Source organism: Danio aesculapii, chromosome 1 (assembly GCF_903798145.1).
Source record: "Danio aesculapii chromosome 1, fDanAes4.1, whole genome shotgun sequence".
Classification (NCBI taxonomy): domain Eukaryota; kingdom Metazoa; phylum Chordata; class Actinopteri; order Cypriniformes; family Danionidae; genus Danio; species Danio aesculapii.
Window position 1 is genome coordinate 36,159,235 of NC_079435.1, and position 23,766 is coordinate 36,183,000.

Genomic DNA, 23,766 nt, shown 5'->3' on the forward strand with positions numbered 1-23,766 from the left:
AACAAAAAAAAAACAAACAAACAAACAAAAAAAAAAAACCCAAACAAAACTGAAAACCTGTAACTGTAGTCTTTCATAGTATAAAAAAACAACTTTATGGAGGTCAATGGTTAGGGTTTCCATATTTCTTTAAAATGTTGTCTTTTGTTTTCAACAGAAGAAAGAATTTTAAAGCGTAAATGATGACTTTTGTGTTTGGTTGTTTCGGCATTTTGCGATTAACGTGGCAGTTATAAAAAATAAAACATCTGTTTTAAAGAATTTGTCTCAACTGTGTTTAAAAACGCATCTCAAGACCCTCACCGGCCACTTTATTAGGTACATTAGTATTGAGGTGGCCTCCTTTTGCCATAACTGTCTTAATCCTTCGTGGCATAGATTCAACAAGGTATTGGAAATATTCCTCAGAGATTTTGGTTCATATTGACATGATAGCATCACGCAGTTGCTGCAGATTTGTCGGCTGCACATCCATAATGCGAATTTCCCTTTCCACGTCCTAAAGGTGCTCTATTGGATTGAGATTTGGTGACTGTGGAGGCCATATGAGTACAGTGCACTCATTGTCATGTTCAAGAAACCAGTCTGAGATCATTCGCACTTTGACATGGCGTGTTATGCTGCTGGAAGTAGCCATCCGAAGATGGGTACACTGTGGTCAAGAAATGATTGACATGGTCAGCAACAATACTCAGGAAGGCTGTGGCGTTGACACGATACTCGATTGGTACTAATTGGCCCCAAGTGTGCCAAGAAAATATCTCCCACACTTTACATCACCACTACCAGCCTGAACCATTGATACATGTTGTTGTATGCATGTTGTTTCATGTTGTTAATGCCAAATTTTGACCCTACTATCTGAATGACGCAGCAGAAATCGAGACTCCTCAGACCAGGCAACGTTTTTTCCAATCCTCTATTGTCCAATTTTGGTGAGCCTGTGCTAATTCTAGCCTCAGTTTCCTGTTCTTAGCTGACAGGAGTGGCAGCCTGTGTGGTCTTCAGGTGCTGTAGCCCATCCACCTCCAGGATTGACATGTTGTGCATTCACAGATGCTCTTCTGTATACCTCAGTGTAACGAGTGGTTATTTGAGTTACTGTTGCCTTTCTATCAGCTCGAACCAGTCTGGCCATTATCCTCTGGCATCAACAAGGCATTTGCGCCCACAGAACTGCCACTTACTGGATATTTTCTCTTTTTCTGACCACTCTCTGTAAACCCTAGAGATGGTTGTGCATGAATCTCAGTAGATCAGCAGTTTCTGAAATGCTCAGACTGGCCCTGTCTGGCACCAACAACCATGCCACTTTCAAAGTCACTGAAATTACCTTTCTTCCTCATTCTGATGCTCGGTTTGAACTGGAGCAGATCGTCTTGACCATGTCTACATGCCAAAATGCACTGAGTTTCTGCCATGTGATTGGCTGATTAGAAATTTTTGCGATAAATAGTTGTGCCTAATAAAGTGACCGGTGAGTGTATTTCTCATTTGGTATATTTATAACAGAACAATGACTGATTTATTTTTTTTTAATGGTTCCATGAGTATTTTTCTAATTAAAGTACACAACTGTAAAGAGATTTTAATTCAGAACAAATCTCTGTTCAGGCACAGCATTACTAACCTTTTAATAATAAAACATTAAAAAAAGGAAAACTATAAAAGCAAAAGCTATAAAGAACCAATATGCAGCATTTTTAAAGGGTTTATTGGCCTGAATGAAAAGATTTAATTCTCAAAGTTTGTTTTGTCATGTTTTTGTTGTGTGTCTGTCTGGTGTCAGTGGTCTAATTTTAAGCACATGATGGTTAAGTTTACTTTTTCAGGTTATAGTGTATTTATATATTTTTTGACCAATCATACAGCCTGTAAATGGTTAAACACAAATGTAGTAGTTTAAAGTGAAAGTCATAGATTGTTGCTGTAGTGACTTTCATGTCATGATCAGGAATGTAAAGCGAGGGGACGTGATCGATTGGACAGCAGGGCTCATTAGTTTTAACCTGTTCCTGCACACGCACGTGTAGGCGACTGTCACTGTCAGGGAAGCTGCGTTTGGCATGTCGAGGGTACAGGCATCATGTGAAGAGCTGTGAATAACTGCCATGCATGTGTGGGATGAAGACGGATCACAGAGCGCTGACATTGTGTCATGAAAGCTCCTGTGCTGAGCTCATGCTAAATATGTTCATGTACACGAGGCTTGCTTCAGTTTCATGCATGCTTGTTTTATTTTTATACGGCTTTCATGTGTCATATTTTAATGGTGTAGTTCACTCATGAAATAATTAAAAATGAAAGCTTGAAATATGAAAATGAAACTATGAGTTGGATAGATTAACTTGATACTAATGATGCTGCTACAGATTTGAACAGTTTAGTATTTTCAGTTTCAGCTAAGTTTTTAATTAATTTCTGAATATATTTACATGTTGTTTACATAATATCAGTTGAATGGCCAACAGAAACATTGCCAGACTGTAGATTTACATCTTAAGTAAACAAGTTTCTTAAGGATTAGCTTCATCTGTATGTTTGTGATCAATATCTGTAATCTTGCTGGCAGTACATGCCACATTTCCATTGGCAGATGTTCTCTCCTACACAAGAGCACAGGTGAGATGATTTCAACATGGTGAATTTAAACTTTTTTTTTTGTTCGAAATTATTATTGGTATTTCAGCATAAAAGCTTAATCAGCTAATTTAAAAGTTTGCTTATTGAAATATAAAAGTAGTTTTAGGAGATGCACCTTATGTTGGGGTGTGATTAGAAAAATACATGCACAGCAAAACTACTCATTTATATGTAATCATGCATTCACAACAATCATCATGTGTAAGAACCATTTTTGTCTTTTTTTGCTTTTTGTATTCTGTCATTGTCCCAATATGTGCACAAACAAATTAGAAATATGCAAGTATATAAATTAAGCAAAATATTTATTAGTGGTCGACAATTATATCGCCATGTTGTTGTATTTGGAGATACCCGTTTTTGTGTTTGGTCGATGTGTTGAGGTGTGACTTTTATTTTGGCAATGCTGCGACTGAGCATACTGTGCTCACGTTCTTCCTTTTGCTAGCAGTTATCATTCAGTTCTGTCATTTGCCAATGTCATATACAGTAAGTCTATCTAATAAAAAGAACACTGTTACTTTTAAACAAAGTAGCTAAAATGTAAACGAGTATTGTTTTGATTTAATTATTTTAGTGATGGACAAACAATACTTTGTTTGCCATCAGCATTCAGAAAATACACATTTAAATATATTCTAAACAAATCTTTGAATCCTTGATGAACATTTAATTCCACAATCTTTCCAAACTTAGACAGATCCAGCTGTGAGAGCTTATAAAGTATGCATTTGTTTCCCCAACGATCATGTAGGAGAGTTCAGCTTTAAGCTTTTTTTCAAATTTACATTTTTTTTTAAAATTATTTTGCACTTTATAAATGGACACACTTATTGCAAATGCATAATTTACTTCAGTTTTAAATGAATTAATGTAATCATTTGTTTATTAAATAATACAATTATATCAGACACGCTGCTTTCAAGGTATTGGCATTAGCCTTTAAAAAAATCCATATAGTCAACCTCTAATTATGTTTTAAAATGAGGTTTTTAAAGTAGAATAAAAAGTAAAAATGTCTACGAAATATATAAAATCTAGTTTCTCAATCTCAGTCTCATTTATATATTTGATTTCTAATATTATTTGTATTTAAAACTGGTAACAGAAAAGGCAAACAAAAAAGAATGGGTGTGCTAAGAACATGCAATAGTATGTGAAATATATATTATGGAAGCATTGGCAACAGGAGGGTTAGCCCTACATAAATTTAAGACTTAAGCATTAAAATCATTGACCTATGTGTGTTGTCTCTAAATTATCTACCTTTGAGTTACATATGATAAGTTTCTAATATTCCATTCAAATGGTTTCATTTAATATTTCATCATGGTTGATGGCACATTAAAGCATTGTATGCAGTTTGCAACTGCATGAAGTCTGCATCCACTGGTGACTGGTAATGCTGGAAATATAAACACCATTTCTGCTGTCCAAAGATGCATCAATTACGTCAAGTTTCCACTTTTTTGCTTGGATGTTAAAACAGTCCTGCTATAAGTTGTCAGTCACTGAAATGGTCCCTCGCCAATTTGAGTTTGAGATCCCTAATCTAGTAGGAAGCTGCAGTTGATGTTCTGTACTATTGCTGCAACTAGTGACCACGTTTACATGGCCATCAATAAGCTAATTATTTTCCTTTAGTTGAGTAAGAAAATAGTATGATTAAGGTGTTTACATGAGTTGCTTTTTAAATGTTTCTTTCATGTTCCCATTTTAAATGTTATAGTACATAATTCGAATAATCTTAAGTCACCATTCAATACGAGTTTCCTCCAGCGCTTCACGCAACAGACAATTTTTGTTTGTCATGACACCATAAGTGATTATTGGCGTTTCGTTTTTAATTTTGTGACTGCGTTAATTTCTCAACCTGTGTGTGTGTGTGTGTGTGTGTGCAAACAGATGACAGCGGATACAAATTCTCAATAAACAGGCCCCCTCTGCCACTTTATTCACTAACTTTTCATTTTTGCCCCCGTGACAGTCACTTCATAGTCGAGGCATTCATGATATCCATGATTTCTAGAATTCTCTGTGTAGTCATCATTTCCCGCTCACACCAAAAAATGCTCTCTTGCTTAAAGCCGTTCTCATTCGTTTGCCCGACAACTGCTGCACTGAAAAAAATTATTCAAAGATGATTCCTTGGATTTACTCAATTTTTTACGTTAAGTGGTTGTAAACAATTTATTTGTTGAATTTAAACAAACAAATTAAGTTGAACATTATTAAATTAAATTTGTTTAAATTAAACACAAATAAATAGTTTGCAACAGTTTTGCATGCAACACTTTTTTTCAGTGTGTGTGTTCTTCCTGTCGCAAAATGTAGCAAAGTACTACAAAACGGTAATAGTTTAGGTGTTCACATGTCTGTATTGCACTATGTGACTATAATAGGAATACTCCACATAAAATACATCTTTGTTTGTTGTGAATACGTGCCCTCTACTGGCAAAAATTACATACTCTGCCATTAATGTTAAAATATAAAATACAATTATTGTAGTATAATGGTTTTAGGCCCCCATTAAGCTCTCAAACAGACTTTCAAGGGCCTCAATAGTATTAAAAATATATTATAAAATGTTTTCAATGGAAAAGGTGATTTATATTCCAGAAAATGTCAAATGTAATTGATGGAATGTAAAGTGGGGGATTTTTTTTTTTGTAGACTGTATATATATAAGTATATATATAATTGTCTAGCTATGCCAGGCTTTAAAATATTTTGATTTATTTAATTGAGATTTGCATTGTGATGTAAATTAGGAAGTTAAGAGAAATGCCCAAGAACATAGTATCATTGAGTTGAAAATGATGCTAATGAAACTGCAGATCAGCAAAGTACTACAAAATGGTAATAGTTTAAGGTGTTTGCATGTCTGTACTGCACTTTAATAATGCAACTAAAATAGGAATACTCCGTCTTAATTAGATTTCTGTTTAGTGTATGACTTTAGTCAGATTAAGGTAATCAAAAAACGCTGTTTACTTGGTAGACTCGTAATTAGAATGTTGTCTTAATCATATTAAAAGTGCATTATTGGTGTCCATGTAAACATTGTCAATGTCACGTATGCAAGCTGCAGTATAGTGGGCACCTGTCTTCTGGAAAACTGTTGAGTGAAGCAAAGCCAGAGGTCAAAGGCTCTTTACAGTTGTCCCTTGTGCATTAACAAGAATGGAGGAATTTCTCCTGCACACTGAATTGCTGTTTTCAGATGTATATTTTCACTGAGGATGTTTAGGAAGTTGGCAAATATTTCAAGTGTGGTATAATCTTACCACCATCCACAAGATGATTGTCTTTCCTTTGTAAACTCTTGAGTGAAGTGTTCAGCACAGAAAGCTTGTGCTGGTCTGCCATTGTGTGCTCAGAGTTGTTTTATTCTTCTGGATAGAGGGTCGGTTTCATTCATATTTATAGTTTTGATCTTCTGACTTCTTTAGAGCAGTTTTGAAGTTATCGCACTGATTCGTGTACTAGAACTCTTCTTCAAGGATCTGAGTGTCATTCAGCAGACAGAAGTGAAGGAAACGAATACAAGCTTTACACTCCCACAGCTTCATGCATCTATAATCTACAGCGATCTGCCATGCTGGCTTATTTGAATATCCTGTCATTTTTACATTCAGTGTCAGGGTTTTGATAGGTGATCTTCTTATACCTCTGTGTTGCAACCCTGTTTTAATAGGGCAAAATCACCAATGGTTTAAACTTGAGTAAATCAAATTGAACCCATTAGAAGCACAATATATTTAAAACAAAAAAACAAAAAAACAACCATTAGAACAGTGTTGAATATTTTGCTGACTTATGTACTTGCATTATCCTAAAGGTTTAAAAAGCAGATAAGCAGAAATTGAGGAATTCCAAAGAGGCGTTCATAAATTGTTTTATTAGACCAAACGGAGCAGTATTATGACAATATTTAAATGTACTTAGTAGGGCTATGCGATTTAATCGAAATCATAAACAAATAAACAAGAAAGTGCTGACGAGTGGGATGATGGCATCTGCCACTTCAGAAGCATTAACAGACAAATTAATGCCAAATAAAAACCACACGTCGGTAATATGGGAATATTTTGGTTCAAAGTCACAGACACCAAACAAAAACCGGTAATTTGAAGGAGCTGTAGCAGAATTGTTGCCACATGATGAGGAAATACTACAACCAGCACCTAAAATAAGCACCACAGGCAGCTATATGAGGAGTATCTTGCAAAAAGTCAAGTAGTATTGATAGTATTGCCAATGGCACTCAATCTAGTAAATGGTGGTGTTAATGTTTCTTTTTTTAACTAAAATTCACTGCAGTAAGAAGCTACGATACAGATTGAGCTAAATCTTGACCATAAAATTAAATCGCACAATGTGCACAACACAATGTCAAAAAAAAAACAAAATCGCAATTAGATATTTTTCCCAAATCGCACAGCCCTAGTATTTAGTATGATAAAAACAGTGTTGTTTCATCCTCTCTTTGTTGACTGTGGTGTAATAAAAGCTCTGCTGTTTTCGTGCCATGTCGCACTCATTTCATATCGTGAGTTGTTTTAGCACTTTTATTTCACTTCAATGGGTTTCAGCTTTATTCTGCTTCATACTACCATGATGATAAGTTTTGAATTCTGTAACCTATCCATGAACGTGATTTCTGCAGGATTGCAAAATGAAGACAACAACTCCCATTATTCCACACACAGTCACTGCGCAGTGCTTCCCACACAGACTTTACTTGGGCGGGCCGCCCAGGTATTAACTACCGCCCAAGTATATTTAGTGACACTTTTTTAATTTATTTTTATTTTTTATTATTGTTATTAAGATCCTTTACATTTTTTTTGTATCAGCCCAATAACCAAACAGCTGTGATCAAGTAGTGGAAAACTGTACCCGTTTCACTCTGTGTGCACAAGACCTGTTAACGCTCCAACAGACAATCTCACGTGCTCTGCAGACCCACAGAGGCATGCAATTTTGGGACTTAATTTTGTCTGGTCCAGGTTCTAAATCTCGTAAAATGTCCGGGATTAAATTTTTGCTTTCACTCCCTAAAGTTCATATGCGTTTTTGCATCACCTTTTTACTTCACCTTACTTTTGCTTTGCTTCGCAACTGACTGCGCACGCACAGTCACGAGAGCGAGGAAAAACATACAATAATAATTTTTTTAAAAATCTAAACAACTAAGAAAAAAAACTTTACTATATACTCGAAGAGGATGAAATGACTGGTCTAAACTGGCTGCAAAATGTATGTACACCATTAGTAATGGTTAATCAATGCATTTTCTTATTTAAATCTACACGCTTTAATCTTGTAATTATGATAATTTTAGAGCTATATTGTCTGTTTTTATTCCCTTTTCTGTCATTCATTTCTCATTTGCTGATTATTTTATTAATTTGATGGTTACTATATTACATAGGCTTTTTAAAATGTATATCTAAAATGCTTTGACATTCAAGTTTGCTTTGAACTTGAAAGATAGAGAAGCAGATTTTACCTGAATAGCATAAACAAGAAATTGTGGATGCCTTTTCTTTTTAATTTTAACCCATTGAAACGAAACAATCTATACAAGTGTATAATAAATTAAATTGTTAAATTAAATTAAGAATTGTTTGTTATACAGTAGGATTAAGAATTGTTTGTTATACAGTAGTTAACCATTTATGCATTTTGGGTAAAAGGTGTTTCGATTTGGCTATCACCAGAAGTATATTTCAAACCTGTGGGAAGCACTGCTGCGTCATAAAATACATCATGTTTGTTATGAATACGTGCCCTCTAGTGGCAAAAATTGCATACTGTGCCATTAAATGTTAAAATATAAAATACAATTATTGTAATATAAAGGTTTTGGTCCCCCACTAAGCTCTTAAACGGACTTTTAAAGGGCTTCGACAGTACTAAAAATATATTATAAAACGTTTTTATAATGGAAAAGGTGATTTATATACATGAAAATTGCAAATTTAATTGATAAAATGTGAAGTGAGGGATCTTTTTTTGTAGTGTGTTTGTGTGTGTATATATGTATGTATGTATATATATATATATGTATATATATATATATATATATATATATATATATATATATATATATATATATATAAATGTCTAGCTATGCCAGGCTTTAACATATTTTGGTTAATTTAATTGATTAAAAGTTAAATAAGTGAAATGCCTAAGAACAAAGTATCAGTAAATTGAAAACAATGCTAATGAAACTGCAGATTTATAGAAACACACAAAAAATCAAGACATTTAGATTTTTTTTGCCATTAAACCAATTAAAGACTCTTTTGAAACCACCCCCTAAACAATTCTCCATAGCAGACGTGTCTTGTGTTCACTTGTATATAGTAAACCGTGTTTGTTTTCAAACTAAAGTTCTTCAGTTCCAGTTACTTACAAAATTAACATTCAGTCTGTCATTGCAATTTGCGTTCTGCATAAATAAGGTCCTGCTTGTATAGTAGCAGTGTAGCACATTTATATGCAAGTCTTTGCCACCAGACAGATCAGGTGAGGACACGAGAAGAGCTCTGAGATCATGTCTGGATGCGCAGATGAGTCTTTCCAATCAGCTTCACCTCTCTTACCTGTGAGCTGGAACCTTCTTCTGGAAACCTTTCCAAACGTTGTCTGGCAGCCCCCCATTATCAGCCCTCCCGTCTGCTCCAGACTCACTGGAGTGTAAAAGTACGATGATGAACAGGTGAAGAGTGACTGGATGGTGTTGCAATGAGAAAAATGCATGCTATATTTTCTGGATAATGAGTTGATGAGACAGAATGTCCATCAGGAATGATGCAAGGCTAGGCTCACCTGTTTTCCAAAGTATTTTAAATTTTATAGCACCAAAACTTTGGAGTATTGGGTGCCTGAAATGCATCCAAGGAAACTTGTTTGAGGAGATATTTTGCTTTTTCTTTGTGCAGTTCCACTCATAGACACACGAGGCCACCATAGACTTAAAATTAGCATTTGATATGCTCTTTATCTGAGTATACATCAGACGTTTTCTTGTGAAAACTGACTGTTGACATGTTTATGCTCTGTAACAGCTGTCCTAGCTTAAGTTACTGTAGCAGCTTCACCAGCAACAGTCCCAGTCCTCTTTTGGTTAATCAGTTCTAGATTTGATCCAGCTGTGAAAACATCCTCCAGTGTCAGAATTAATGGGCTGTATATCTGAAATCGTCCCCATACCCTCTTTCACTATTCCTATATTAGTCCACTAATAAAGTGCACTTAAAGGGATAGTTAACCCAAAAATGAAAATATACTTACTATTTACTCACCCTCAAGTGGTAGAAAGTACGGTTTGTGATTGTGCCATGCTGTTCCATGTTCAAATGGACTCACAGCTGGAACTGCTAGGCTTTTCTTAGAACGGTTCGGCATGATAGTGGAAAAGTGGCTTTAGAGCATAGCTCTCAAACTTGATTCCTGGAGGGATACAGCTCTGCAGTATTGCTCCAACCCTAACCAAACACAGCTGATCCAACTAATCTAAGTGTTCAAGACTACTAGAGACTGTTAAGGTGTGATTTGGAGCTGGTTGAAGCAAAACTATGCAGATCTGCGGCCCTCCAGGAATTGAGTTTGAGACCATTGCTTTAGAGTTTAACAGTCTTAGCATTTTGATTAATCTATCTGGACTGGTGGGAGCACTTTTAGCTTAGCTTAGCATAAATCATTGAATTGGATAAGACCAGTAGCATCTCGCAAAAAAAAAAAAAAAAAGAAATCAAAGCATATTGATAATTTTCTTAATTCACTCCTCTGTAGTTACAGTACATGACCTAAGACTGACAGGAAATTTTAATTAGCTGTTCAAGGTTTAATGATAAATTCGAGCTTGATATAGACCATTTCAATGTAGTCATGTCATTGGCCCATGAACATTTCCTCCTCATCAAACTATTTCATAACTGTAACGAGGCAATTTAATCATAACTTACTGTTAAAACAGCTGTCATAACATGTCAATATGTGGCACTTTTTAGATTCTCGCAAGCTATAGAAATTAAAAATGTAAAACAGAAAATATGCTAGGATCATTGTTTTTATTTACATCCCTCAAAATGGTCTATAGCTAGGACTGTAGGATCGATTGAGTGCACTTCAGGAGGTCACTTTGGCTTCGGACCCCACTACAAATGGCTGCTCTCTCAAATAGTGCAGTATTTGTGTGTGCATAGATCCCTGCTCTTTTTGACTGAATTATGGGGAAATCTGCATCTATTATTTGTTGACATTTTAATATCCAAAATGGGCCTCTCTTGTATTTATTAATTTTGGGGTGTGACTTGCATAAATAAAAAAAAAATATGCCAGTATGTCAATATGTCAATATTATGCCATAAATTCTTATACCCCAAAAAGTGGCAAAAATACATTAAATATATATATATATATATATATATATATATATATATATATATATATATATATATATATATATATATATATATATATATATATATATATATATATATATATATATATATATATATATATATATATATATATATATATATAAATTAAGAAATAGTTCACCCAAAAATGAAAATGTTGATCATTTACAGCAATTCATTAAGCAATACAAGATGTTGTTGACACTTTCTTCAGTAGTATAACTTTTAAAATAAAATATTTAACCAAAACCTTTATATTTGTCATTCACACTTTGAGTAAACAACAAAAGCACAAGCCAAATAAAATTAATGCTCATGGTTCCTGATTTTGAACTAACACTCACTGCATTTTAGCAGTAAAAACTACAATACAGATTATTAAGCTGACGCTTGATTACAAAATTGAATCGCAAATCAAATCAAAATCGCAATATGTCAAAAAAAAATCCCAATTAGATATTTCCCCAAATTGCACAGCCCTGCTACCTACTCTTAATCATTCAGCCAAACTGTACACACTAGCATTGAAAATTTTTCCTTCAGGAATATTCTAAATGTCATGATAGTCAGGCAAACAGCACCTGATTATTGTCTTATTATCATAAGCTGTGTCCTAAAGGATTTGTAAAAACCTACAAAAAATGTGAAGTTCTTTTTGAGAACTTTTGATCTGAGATTTTCACCACCAAACTTTATGCTTTCCTAGAATTAGCCTGTGCTGCTTTTCGTTTTGTGCTTTTTGATTTAGATTGTGTGTGTTTTTTTTTTTTTGTAAACTCTGTGCTAAACATGCACTAAAAACCCTGAATGAAGAAAACATGATTCAAATACTACTCAAACTATTATCTTTGATGACTTACAATAGGTTTATGAACAGCAGTGTGTTCAAATGCCCTTGCAGACTGTCCATGTGGAAAACTCTTGTCTTAGAGCTTCACTGGAGGATCGCCTTTTGTTCTAAATGCGCCATTGTCAAAAAAAAAAAAAAGAACTTGTCCCTGAATAACCTTGTGAAGAACTTTTTTCCCTCAAGCATCTCAGGCATAAATGATTCATGAGCATTTGAATTTTTAATCGCTCATTTGGTTGTTTTACTCTCAAATGAGTCGACTGCAGGCTTTGGCCTGGTCTGCGTGTTATAGCTGTGCTGTTTGTTTTCATGCTCTCACACACAATAGTCTCTGATTATTCATCCAGTTTTAGTGCTGTAGAGGAAGAGCATGTATTGTTCTTTCATCTTGCTACTTTGAGCTGTATTAAAGAGGTTAGCTTAATGTTGAAGGGCTGTATTTTTCACCAATTAAACTAAATAAATAGATTTATTGCCCAAATTAGTTATAAGCCCAAATTAGTTATTCTTGTAAAAGAAATGTCCCAATGATATATCACTCAAAATGAAGCAAGAAATTAGATATTTTTAGGTGTAATAATAAAAAAAGACATGATAGTTTCCATATTTTTTAGTTCCAGGTTTAAAATCAACTAAACTAAAAGCCAAACCAATAAATTTGTTTAATTTTCATAATGTTCAAATTCCACTCATTGTAAATGTATGTCATCATTTGATGTTGTTATCAGTGGTTTTATCTTCTCTCTGCTAGTGTTAATTTAGTGCCGTTTTTTTATGTGAAATGTGGACTGTCACACTGTCAGTGGAGCAACGAGTTTGCATGTATGCGTTTTTCTAAGTGTATGGACAAATGGGTCCTGCACTACACTGTAAAACCCAAAAAGTTAAGGTAACTCAAACCATTAAAAAAAAAAAAAGTTTGGAAGCTAATCCTAATGAGTACTGTGAACTTAATCCATTTGAGTAAATGAAGCAATGAAAATAAAAAACCTTGGTTTTTAGCTACTGTAGGATTGATTGAGTGCACTTCAGGAGGTCACTTCGGACCCCACTACAAATGGTTTCTCTCTCAAATAGTAATTTGAGCACAGTAAAACCCAATAAATTAAAAAAACTCAAACTAACTGAGTACTGTAAAACCCAATAAATCAAAGCAACTCAAACCGTTTGAGGAAACCGATTGCAACAATCCATTTGAGTTAAACTAAACTATTTGAGTACTGTGAACTTAATCCATTTAAGCTGAAGCAATGAGGTATTTAATTAAATCATTACCTTCAACACAGAGTTCAAAACTCTTTTCAAATGAGTAGAATTAACTTTCAGTAGATTTTAAGTTAACTACACTCATTTGATTTGATAATGTTGACTGTTGGGTTTTACAGTGTATTTGTTTTCATTTGAGTGTAGTGTGGGGTTTAAGATGAGTCTTGTGACCTCAAGAAATGCCCTGATACTTTATTGGTATTTTTAAGTTTGCGTCATTTGGATTGTTTTCTTAAATGAAAATTTGCATTTTATTCTCTTTTGTTATTATAATTTTTTACATTTTGAAAGTATTTAAAAAGTGCATGAATTTGTCCATACATTTAAATTAAGTGGATTCAAAGGTTTTAAGGTCCAACAGTGTCAGATGTAGGCATGCTCTGATCGATCGGCCGGGGATCGGTATCGGCCGATAATCACATTCTACGACTCGCAAGTGTTTGTTTACTATTTTACAAGCAGAGGAAGATGCATTTCCGCGTCTGGGATATACATCAGCAGCGCTACAACACGAGCAATGTTTCCAAATTGCATTGTTAGTAATATTACTTACCATTTTTGTTTTTTTTATTTCTTTTTAACTTTATTGTATATTTATTTTTTATTTTCGTTAAACTCATCAATTTTTCATTTATTATCACTTTCGATTTTGTTTTTCCATCCAGTAATATATTTGCATTATTTAAGCTTCATTTCAATTAAGAAATTATTTTAAACAGTTTTAAATTTAATTGTAACAAAAATTTTGCAAATCACTTGTGTTTTAGTTTTTTAAACAAAGTTTTGAACTGTATTGGCTTATTGTATGAACATAAAAAGCTGAAAGGTTCTTAAAGTCTTGTTTTGCAGGAAAAAAAAAAACAGAGGAAGTGCATTTTTTGATGACATATTCTGCCTTTGTGGGTCTTTTCTTCTTCTTAGATTTGTTTCATTTTCTCTGAAGAAGCGCTTGTTTTCTTTTGTGTGAAGTTGTGGTGTGATCTGTTTTTGATTTCCCAAATGAAAATTCCCTTTTCTTCCTTTCCAGACCCTACTTTCTTCCCCCAACAGAGGCTATAGAGGCTATATTTAAAAAGCGACGGGCATGCAGAATAAAGGATTCCTCCTAACAGAAGGCTGTGCCTGACATTCTGCAGGAGCCAGGGTTAAATCCCTTGCATTTCTGGCATTCCCAGCAATTACTTTGTGCCAGTCATGCTAACGGGCCGAGGCTCAGCAGTGCACATACGGCACATAGTTGTGCGCCATGAGATTAGGGGAAGGCTTATGTGGGTCTGTATGAAGTGAGAATACAGAGGCTTATGGGTTTTCAGGGCAGGGCTAAAAATGAGATCGGCCCTCCCGGGTCAATTTGATTCGAGTAAACCCGGTGTCTCTTCCTCACAGGACCACTTTATGTTCCACAAAAGCACTTTGCACTAGAGAAGATGTTAAAAATGAAGCTCTGAAACAAACAGAAAATGCTCTGAGGCGCCAAAAATGCAGCCACTTATGCATTTCATCGTCTTGAAGAAATTAATTAATTAATTTTTTTTTTTTTTTAAGCTTTATAAAAAAATGAAGTAGCTTTGCAGTTCTAGATAAGTTAGCAGTTTTCAGTAGTGATCACTATACAGTTTCATACACACGAAAAATGAATATGTTTGTCTTTGGTTGCATCCTAATTTACTTCTCTACACTAAAAAAAATGCTGTAAAATTTACAGTATTACTGCCAATTTTGGTTGCAAGAAATGCGGTAAAATGTACAAGTGCACTGTAAATAAACAGTCACAACTGTGCTTTACTTTTTCAGTGCACTTGTACATTTTATAATACGAATTTCAATATTGGTTGCCAGTAATACTGTAAATATTGCATGAATTTTTTTTACAGTGTACTTAAAGGTGTAGTTCATTGATAAGTTTTATCTATCAGCATTTGCTTGTCCTTCACTTGTTCCAAACGTGTGAGTGATTCTTTTCTGAACACAGAACAATACATTTAAAAAAATGTTGGTATACTAAGCAATTGATTGTGATCACATGTTGAAACATGCTGTATAAACAAAAACAGAGTCCAAATTCACAGGATTCATATTTTAGCAAAAATTTACTTTAATAACTAACAATATCCAGAAAAATTCCAAAGTGTGCGTCGTCTAGACAATTTATTATTTACATTTATTCATTTAGCAGATGCTTTTATCCAAAGCAACTTAAAAATAAGGATTAAAAAAGTGCTGGCAAATCACCAGAGAGTAGCAATATATGGATGCCATGACAAATTTATGGTAGTTTAACATTACCGGTCAAAGGTTTGGGGTCAGTAGAATTTTTAAATGTTTTAAAAGAAGCTTCTCCTGTTCACCAAGGCTGCATTTATTCACATACTGCATTATGCAGTATTATCACATACAATAAGAAAGCAGTTTAAATTTTTTGTAATAAATATTTAACAATTTAATATCTTTTACATTTAATAAATGCCACCTTGATGAACAATACACACACACACACACACACACACACACAGACAGACAGACAGACAGACAGACAGACAGACAGACAGACAGACAGACAGACAGACAGACAGACAGACAGACAGACAGACAGACAGACATAGATATAGATACATACATACACGCATACATGCATGCATGCATACATACATATGAAGCACACTCAGAATTGCACAATGTTTTTCCAGAAGCATGGATCATTTGTGCCCGAGACAAACCAACTAGGTCACATGACAGTAACATTGTATTGAATGTACTTTGTCTAAATTACATTCCGATTACATGTTCACCATATAGAACACACTTAAATGCAAAGTACTTGCTTGGATGCAGAGGATCTAATTTTGTGTCCAAACATTAACTCCATATCATATATACAGTACAGCATCTCAACTTCAAGTTATCAATTCAGTGGTGATACCTTGTGTACTTCAGGGTTGTATAACTCAATTCATATTGCAGACTTGTTTGTATGGCTGAATATATTGTGAAGGTTGGATTTAGGCACACCTGCTGTTTTCTGTAGGAAACTCAGATTTATAAGCCTTTAAAATGTTAGTAGTTGTCAGATGCCATGTGGAGCACGACTGCTGTCATAACTGCTGATGGCTAGTCACGACTGCTGACTGTTAAGGCAGATATATATCTGCTGTTTGTTTCTTCACATTAATTACGTTAATTGATTGTCATTTTGTCTGTCTCACAACAGTGTAATATTTTTACACTGTTGGCAGTAAGTTTTATTATTATTATTATTATTATTTATTTATTTTTTTTTTGCATAATCAAACCATTGTCATACAATTAAACTTAATCACCTGTTGCTCTGTAAAGTTTAATTACATTCTCTTTTTGGAACAATGCAGAACAAAAACTGTAGATTTTTTTTAATAAACTATGGAACCTAAGGTTTCAACAAAAATACAATTAATAAGTCATCTGAATAAATAATAATATTTTTAAACCAAATATTCAATAAAGGATTTAATATCTACAATGCAGTTATTATTATTATTTGTTTTATCGCTGTTATTAAAAGCTGTAGAACAAAGGCGAATACAAAACAACAGGTTTGAGAAATATAAAACTAATATTATATTTAAAAAAAAAAAAAAAAAAAAAAAAAAGGGGGTTTATATCCGGTCACTAGCACACCAGGCTGATTTGTGCCTCAGGTGTGTGTGGGCTTGGCTGATGTATTACCACATCAATTAACTTGCTTTCTCATGCCTCATAATCCATTCTGGTCCACCATCCGCTTTCCGTCATCATTATATTTTATGGTAAAGCCAAACTGCTTATATGCCTCTAAATGATGCTGGAGGCTTTCCTTCTGCTTCTGTGATGGCCGTTTTTGACCCATTTGTGCAAACATAACTACTTTGTCTTGAGTAGTTTCAATGTTCTTGTAATTCACCCATACAAATTTAGTAAATATTTCATTTGTAATTTGAATTCTATATTTTGACCAGGAAAAAGATGCTTTTGTTTTAGTAATGTCCCGATCAGATTTTATTGCCCTAGAGTCCGAGTCATTTGATTGAGTATCTACCGACACCTGATCCGATAATTCTATAATGCGTACATAAAAAAGAATAAAGAAAAGCAAAGAATCAGATCCAGGATGTTGCTTATGTTTTATTCAATTCACCTTATTTTAACATTCAACATCTCTGTTAACAAACAGAGCAGCTTCTATGAGGTAGCTTGAACAATCAAGTAATAAATAACATAAATTCTTCACTTTTGGACTTTAGTGCAACAGTAAATGTAAATAAACTAATATAAAAACAAATAGCACCTTAACTTAAAGTACCCGGCAGGCTACCCCAAGTTTACATATCTCACAGTTTGCTATGGCAATGTTGTCATCATCAACTTTAAAATACCTCCAGACCGCAGACATACTTGTGCTTTCCGCTTCAAGCTGCTTCCGCGTTCTACTTTGTTGCAGAGACGATATAGGTTAAATGCCGGCAAAGTGATGTCATGCCGCACATGTTGCTGTTTCTGTGTAAAGTCAAGAGGTCTAACTGTGCCACCGCATCGATCTGGTAAAAAATAATCGAGTTCTTATTAGGAGAAAATGTCCAATTCCGATCGAGTCTGAAACCGTGTGATTGGGCCCGATTTCCGATCACATGATCGGATCTGGAGATCCCTACTTCGTTTTCAAGTAAGTTGTGTGCTTTGGACTCATGCTATGGACAAGCCAGTGGACCTTCTTTTTAATATGTATCTCTCATGTGAGTCTCTGAGGCCTCATTGCTCCATGATAGACTAGCTAGGGAAGTAGATTCATGTTCTTGTGTGTCTGTGTGGGGGCATTTTAGTACAGGACAGCTGCTGCTGGGCCCAGCACACTCACTCACTGGTGACATCAGACCCTCTGATATTTTAAAAGGGGCCACAATCCAGGGCAGCGAGCTAGGTGTGAACACTTAGAACTGTTGTATCTCTTAAAGCTCTTGTGTGTTGGATTCTGGGCAAATTCAGTTATTCAGGCACTGAGTAACTCCCACAAGTTTTCTTCTTCTGGGATATGACCTACTAGCCTTGGGTTGGCAATGCTGCGGCATTGCCCTATTCCCCGTTTCTCATCCAGCCCGAGGAAAAAGATGACCAAGTCCTCGGGCAAGGAGAAGGCTCCCCCGGAGAGCCAGGCACTGGAGCTGGCTGACCCCAAGGAAGTCACCAAGGAGCCTATACCCCCCCAGAAGGTCCTCAAGATCTTCAGCATCAACATTATAGCTCAAAGTCTGCCTTTCTGTCGCAGACGGGTGAGTCCTGAGTTGAAACACAACTATGCCCTTTATTATGCCTGTTGTAATGCTGTTTGCTTTGCTCAGGAATAATTAGCTCGTTTTACTACGAGGTTGAACATTTTATTTTGTTGTTGAAATATATACTTGAATATGGAAATGTGCATGAAATGAAATGTTAGAAATGTGCATGATCACACAGTGACGTGCGAGTCTGTACTCGGCATTCATGTCACTACACTATTTTTAACGTTTAGAACTTGGACAATGTTTGTATCCATTCTTTTAAAGGAAAAAATGTTTACTTGACGTCCTCAATTTGCATATTTTAGATTTTGTTACTGTTGCCCTGGAAATTTCAGTCATAGTATTATGCTTTTGATATTTAAATAGAATCGGTGCGCTCTGGTGCTGTTTAAAATGCGTTGAGAACTGCTGGGATTGTGAGTCATCGTTCAACCTTCAGCCTTCCTGTCGTTCTTAAACCAACAATAGCAGTAATTGCTCGGGCACAGTCAAGAGACTCAATATAGCAGTGCCGATGTATCAGTATGTCATATGGTGTTGCATTAGTGTCATTTTAGTTCTGCTTTCTTAGAAGTTACATGTGTTATTTAGTGAATTTGTTTGTTCAAGATTGATAAAAGGGTGCACTTTAGTTAAAACACATTTACATCTTTACATTAAACAAAACAGATTTTGGGATAGGAAGCAATATGAAGCTGATACTTTATTTGAATCATGTTTTTGTCATCAATACATTTGTGTCCTTATGCCATAATTTCTTTAGTTGCCAGCAAGATCCCATCCGGTGACCTTAAAAAGGCTTGCCTAGGACTTCCTATTTTTAACCCTGACCAGATCCAAAAAAATGTATTGATTGGCTAGTAAAGCAGCTGCTCTCTAGTCTTCTGAACCTCCCATAAGTTCTATATTATAGCGACGCATGTGCTGCATAGTCAAAACAGGAGTGGCCGGAAGGACACTGTACATGACAGCTCGGTTCATTGAAGACTTGCAATGTTGCACCAACTGGCTTAACGTTTGATTTATGACCTTCCGGTAACAGACTTTTGGTTAAATTAACTCAATGGAATATAATGTTTTTGGGTACAGCAGACAAAATGTTTAAATTGAGTTGGTTGAAGTCCTTTTCCAATCACTAAATCATTCTTTCGGAAACTTCTTTTTATAGTAGTTGCCATTTATGGCGGCCTCTATTGTAGCCTTAGGTGTCTAATGTCACTGGCTTTTGCATTTAGCCTCAAGTTATTGCCGATATCACAGATGCTCTCAACCTTAAATAAAAATGTTAAATTTGACAGAGTAAAGAACAGTTGATGTAAGAATGTTCCAAACGACCTTTGTTCCTTTGACTTGGGGCTGGGCGATTATTCAAAAATTGACATTCAGAACCTATAATCGATCTATTTTTTTCAGGTACATTTTTTTCAATTACATTCCCTACCCTGTGTGAAGTCATGTGACCCTGCTCTGTTAAGGCTGATTTATACTTATTATATTATGTTTATACTTATTATATTATTCTGATATTATACCTCTGCCATGCGCACATGTATGGTCTGGCACAGCCTTTGCATTCCCGTGCACCTCTCAAAAAAATTCACAAGTCACAAGCTTTGTGATTAGTTAATTTGGTAGAGGTGACGAGGGTGGATAGTGTGGAGGGCTGCGTATTATTATTATTATTATTATTATTATTATTATTATTATTATTATTATTATTATTATTATTATTATTTTTTTTTTTTTTTTTTTTATTTATTATTATTTTTTTTATTTATTTTTTTTTTCGGCAACGTTTTAATTTCATTTCTTCAGCGTTGATGTTTAATAAAATATCAATGATAATACATGGTGTTTACTTCAGATATTTTAAAATCAAGTAATGCACCTTACGTTCAAAGTAAATATGTGCGCATATTTGCTGTACAAAACTTGTCAGTGAATTATGAAGGCAAAAACATTAAATAAATAAAATAATTGTTCATTAATTGTATTTGAGTTAATGTTCAATTAATTGAGATTTTGATTTTAGGCCTGTTTTAACAAACCAAGTCAGCATAATTGAATGGAGGAGGACGTGTCAGGGCAGACTGTAGTTGGTGCTGAAAATCAGCTCTGACATTAGGAATTTATATTGTATAGTAGTATTAAAGTTTAATACTTTATTACAATATTACTGTTTCACTATATTGAGGATCACATAAATCTGACTCTGAGGATTAAAAAATACAAGACCTCGATTAGTTTTTTCAGCAATAGCTAATGGTGTACTGTATATAGCTGCTTTCATATGTTAGAAAGGGGATCTTTCACAAGGGATTTACATTATATCTGAAGCTTTAACTATTTGAAAACCTTTGGAACAGGATATTTAATATAGTTTTATAGAAAAAGAAGGAAACTTTGCAATATTTGCAGCCCATTGTTCAGTGCTTAATATTTCTCCCCCACCACCAGTGTTCTCAAGAGATTGAGGATGTTATGGGAACCAACCGAATGATAGGGCAAGGAGAAAGCCAAATAAAATGGTCCATATCACTAATGTGCACATGTTCCTTTCAGAAGATTAACTTCGGGAAACATTCCTCTTGAGGTTTGTCTTTGTTCTCGAGGAGCGGTGTTCAGAATTATCACTGTCCCTTGACTTTCTTCTTCCCTTGTAAAATCAGGCCTCCGCTGAGACTGCAGGGTCTCTTAAATTCAAACAAGGAAGAGAAAAGTTAAAAAATAGATCCGTAAACTTCAACATCGCTAAATGGGCATCCCCATGCCTCACCAAGTAAGCAGCTGCTTTAGATGCCACCTTGCAGAAGTGACTTTAGATCCACCAACTGGTGCTAGTGAATGAAATAGCTTGAATTTCTTGTGGTCCCCATAGGCCAATATAAGATCTGTGAAACTTTGCTCAGCATGTTCTGCAGAGTCCACTGAGCATAAAAAAGCAGCTTCTTTTATCATTGTAGAAAGGAAATAGCAAAGATATCCATCAGGGATGAAGTTTAAGATGAAGGTACTCCTTGCTCACATCCAGATATAAGTGTGATTCATGACCAAAAAACTTTTGGTTAACTTTATTATCTTTTTATACATGTGGCATCTCTCTTACAAATGGCTGGCAACTTTCGCATGAAGTCATGCTGAGGAGACCAAATCCTCTTGGTTTCCCCTGGCCTGGTGTAAAAGACAGTTGTTTTTGAAAAAGACCCAGAGGAAATTAACTTTTTAAGCGTTTGGGTGTGCAATGCTTTTCTATTCCGGTTCTGCTTTGCCATTTGAGTAAAGTGATCCGGTCCTGCCCATCAATGCTATTTCACTGCCATGGACATCACCAAGAGATATTTGCTACTTGAGCTCTTACCTTTGGCCTGAAAGTCTCACTATACAATTTTCCTTAGAGATCGTTCACCAAAAATGGAGGTGGCACAGTGGCTAGCACTTTTGTCTCATAGCAAGAAGTTATCTATTTCAAGCCGTAGCAAGGACAAGAACCCTTGTGTCAATGTGGGTTTACTCTGGATGCTCTTGTTTTTCTCAATAGCCCAAAGACATGCTGATTAGGTTAACTGAAGAATCTAAATTGTCCCTCCCCTAACTTGTGTGTAAAACTCAGGGCACATCAAGCTGACTTCAGAGAATTAGATGTGAGAAAAAAATCTTCGGTGTAAGTCTACGTGATAAAAAGTTGCATGTAAACAGACCAAAAACTAGATTATAATGCATGTTCTGTACTTGTGTAAAAGGATGTACCTTAGTCTGTATTGTAATTCTTTAAAGGGAAACTGCTTATGGTTTGTATATGTGTAGCACTAGATCCAGAGTTTACATATCATTTTTACATCTCGCTCACTACAGAGAGGTTCACTCGAGCGAATATGTCTGATAAGCTGATAATCCATATGTTTGCAGATATTAAGTAAATGTGACAATGACAACTGATGACTGTGTTCCTAGCGAACAGTTTTGTGTCTAATTGACGTCTAATAGACATCTAAACGTAGACAACTTGGCTAAAACAAGGCTAAACTTGGGCTGTCAGTGAAAATCTAATAGATGTCTAAGAATAGGCCAAAACTAGACTAGTCATCAAATTAGACAGACTTTATATGTGTAGTAATTCATTTCTGTTTATTTGATGACTCGTCTAGTTTTGGCCTATTCTTAGACATCTTATTAGATTTTCTCTGACAGCCCAAATTTAGCCTTGTTTTAGCCAAGACGACTATGTTTAGATGTCTATTAGACATCTGTTAGACATCTTTTAAAAACCAAAAAAATGCTTGCTGGGTTCCCTTTTGACTTGTTTTGTTTGCTTAGCTTCATCACTTCAGTTTTTGCCCTCGCTCAAAAGCCAGTCAAAACACCATTTCTCAGATGAACATGCCGGTTGTACATGCTGAATCGGGCAAACTCACTCTGTGAGCCCAACAAGAGGTGATGTGTAGAACACATCAAACAATCTAACCTGACAGTAGCTCACTGATGGCCTGACACTGCGCAAAGTTTGACCGTCCACTTGTTTTCCAGGCCTAAGGAGACTATAAGAGAGAGTGGATTAGTAAGTTCTTGTCATAAATATAGCCATAGATGCTGGAATGTGGTTGAGAGGAAATTAATCACTCTAATGAAACTGCTGATCGTTAGCATTCCAATAATTTTTTAAGTGTTCCATTCCAGCTTCACACAACTGCAAAGTCTTCTGAAGCCATATGCTGTGAGGAACAGATTTTCATCAGTCAATCGATAGTCAGTCAGTCGATGGTCAATTTTTTTTGCCGAATGAAAGACAGACACAAGTATGCTCATGATATAACAGTTGCGTCTGTTTAGAAGACTGAATTTTTTTTCTCTTTTTTTAAATGTCAGACTTTAAACAGAGGGATGGAAACTAAGTCTTGTAGGTTTAGTTTTCTTAACAATGGGTAAATGATGGAATTTCCACATTTTAGCTGAACTAATCTTTTAACTGGCTCTACCTTTTGAACACTTGAGGTTTTAATTGTGTGGATAACATAATACAATTTTATATAAATATACTTTATATAAATAATAATTATAAATAATATGCTGTGTGTGTGTGTGTGTGTGTGTGTGTGTGTGTATGTATATTTAACTTTTTTTTTCTTCCGTTGAAGAAATAGTGATGTGGTATTTCTCCTTTTACACTTTTTTATTTTTTACTTTAAACAGGGTGTCCATTGGGTTAAAATTCTTAATGTCTTAAATTTTCAAAAACTAAATTTTAGGTCTTAAAGTCTTAAATCCACAGAAATATTGTGTT

The 23,766-nt window shown here is 35.0% G+C and overlaps 1 protein-coding gene across 3 annotated transcripts in view; it reads left to right on the forward strand.

Moving 5' to 3' along the window:
- The window catches only part of fbxw7 (F-box and WD repeat domain containing 7), a 276,839-nt gene that overhangs the window by 127,649 nt on the left and 125,424 nt on the right, over window positions 1-23,766 (forward strand). Inside the window, exon 1 of one of the 3 annotated variants that reach the window (XM_056459572.1) lies at window positions 18,105-18,479. The exons of the other annotated variants lie outside the window; for them this stretch is intronic. Coding sequence (XP_056315547.1) covers window positions 18,267-18,479 — 213 coding nt within the window. The 5' untranslated portion in view covers window positions 18,105-18,266. Of the gene's footprint in view, window positions 1-18,104; window positions 18,480-23,766 lie in introns of those variants that run through there. 3 annotated transcript variants of the gene reach the window in all.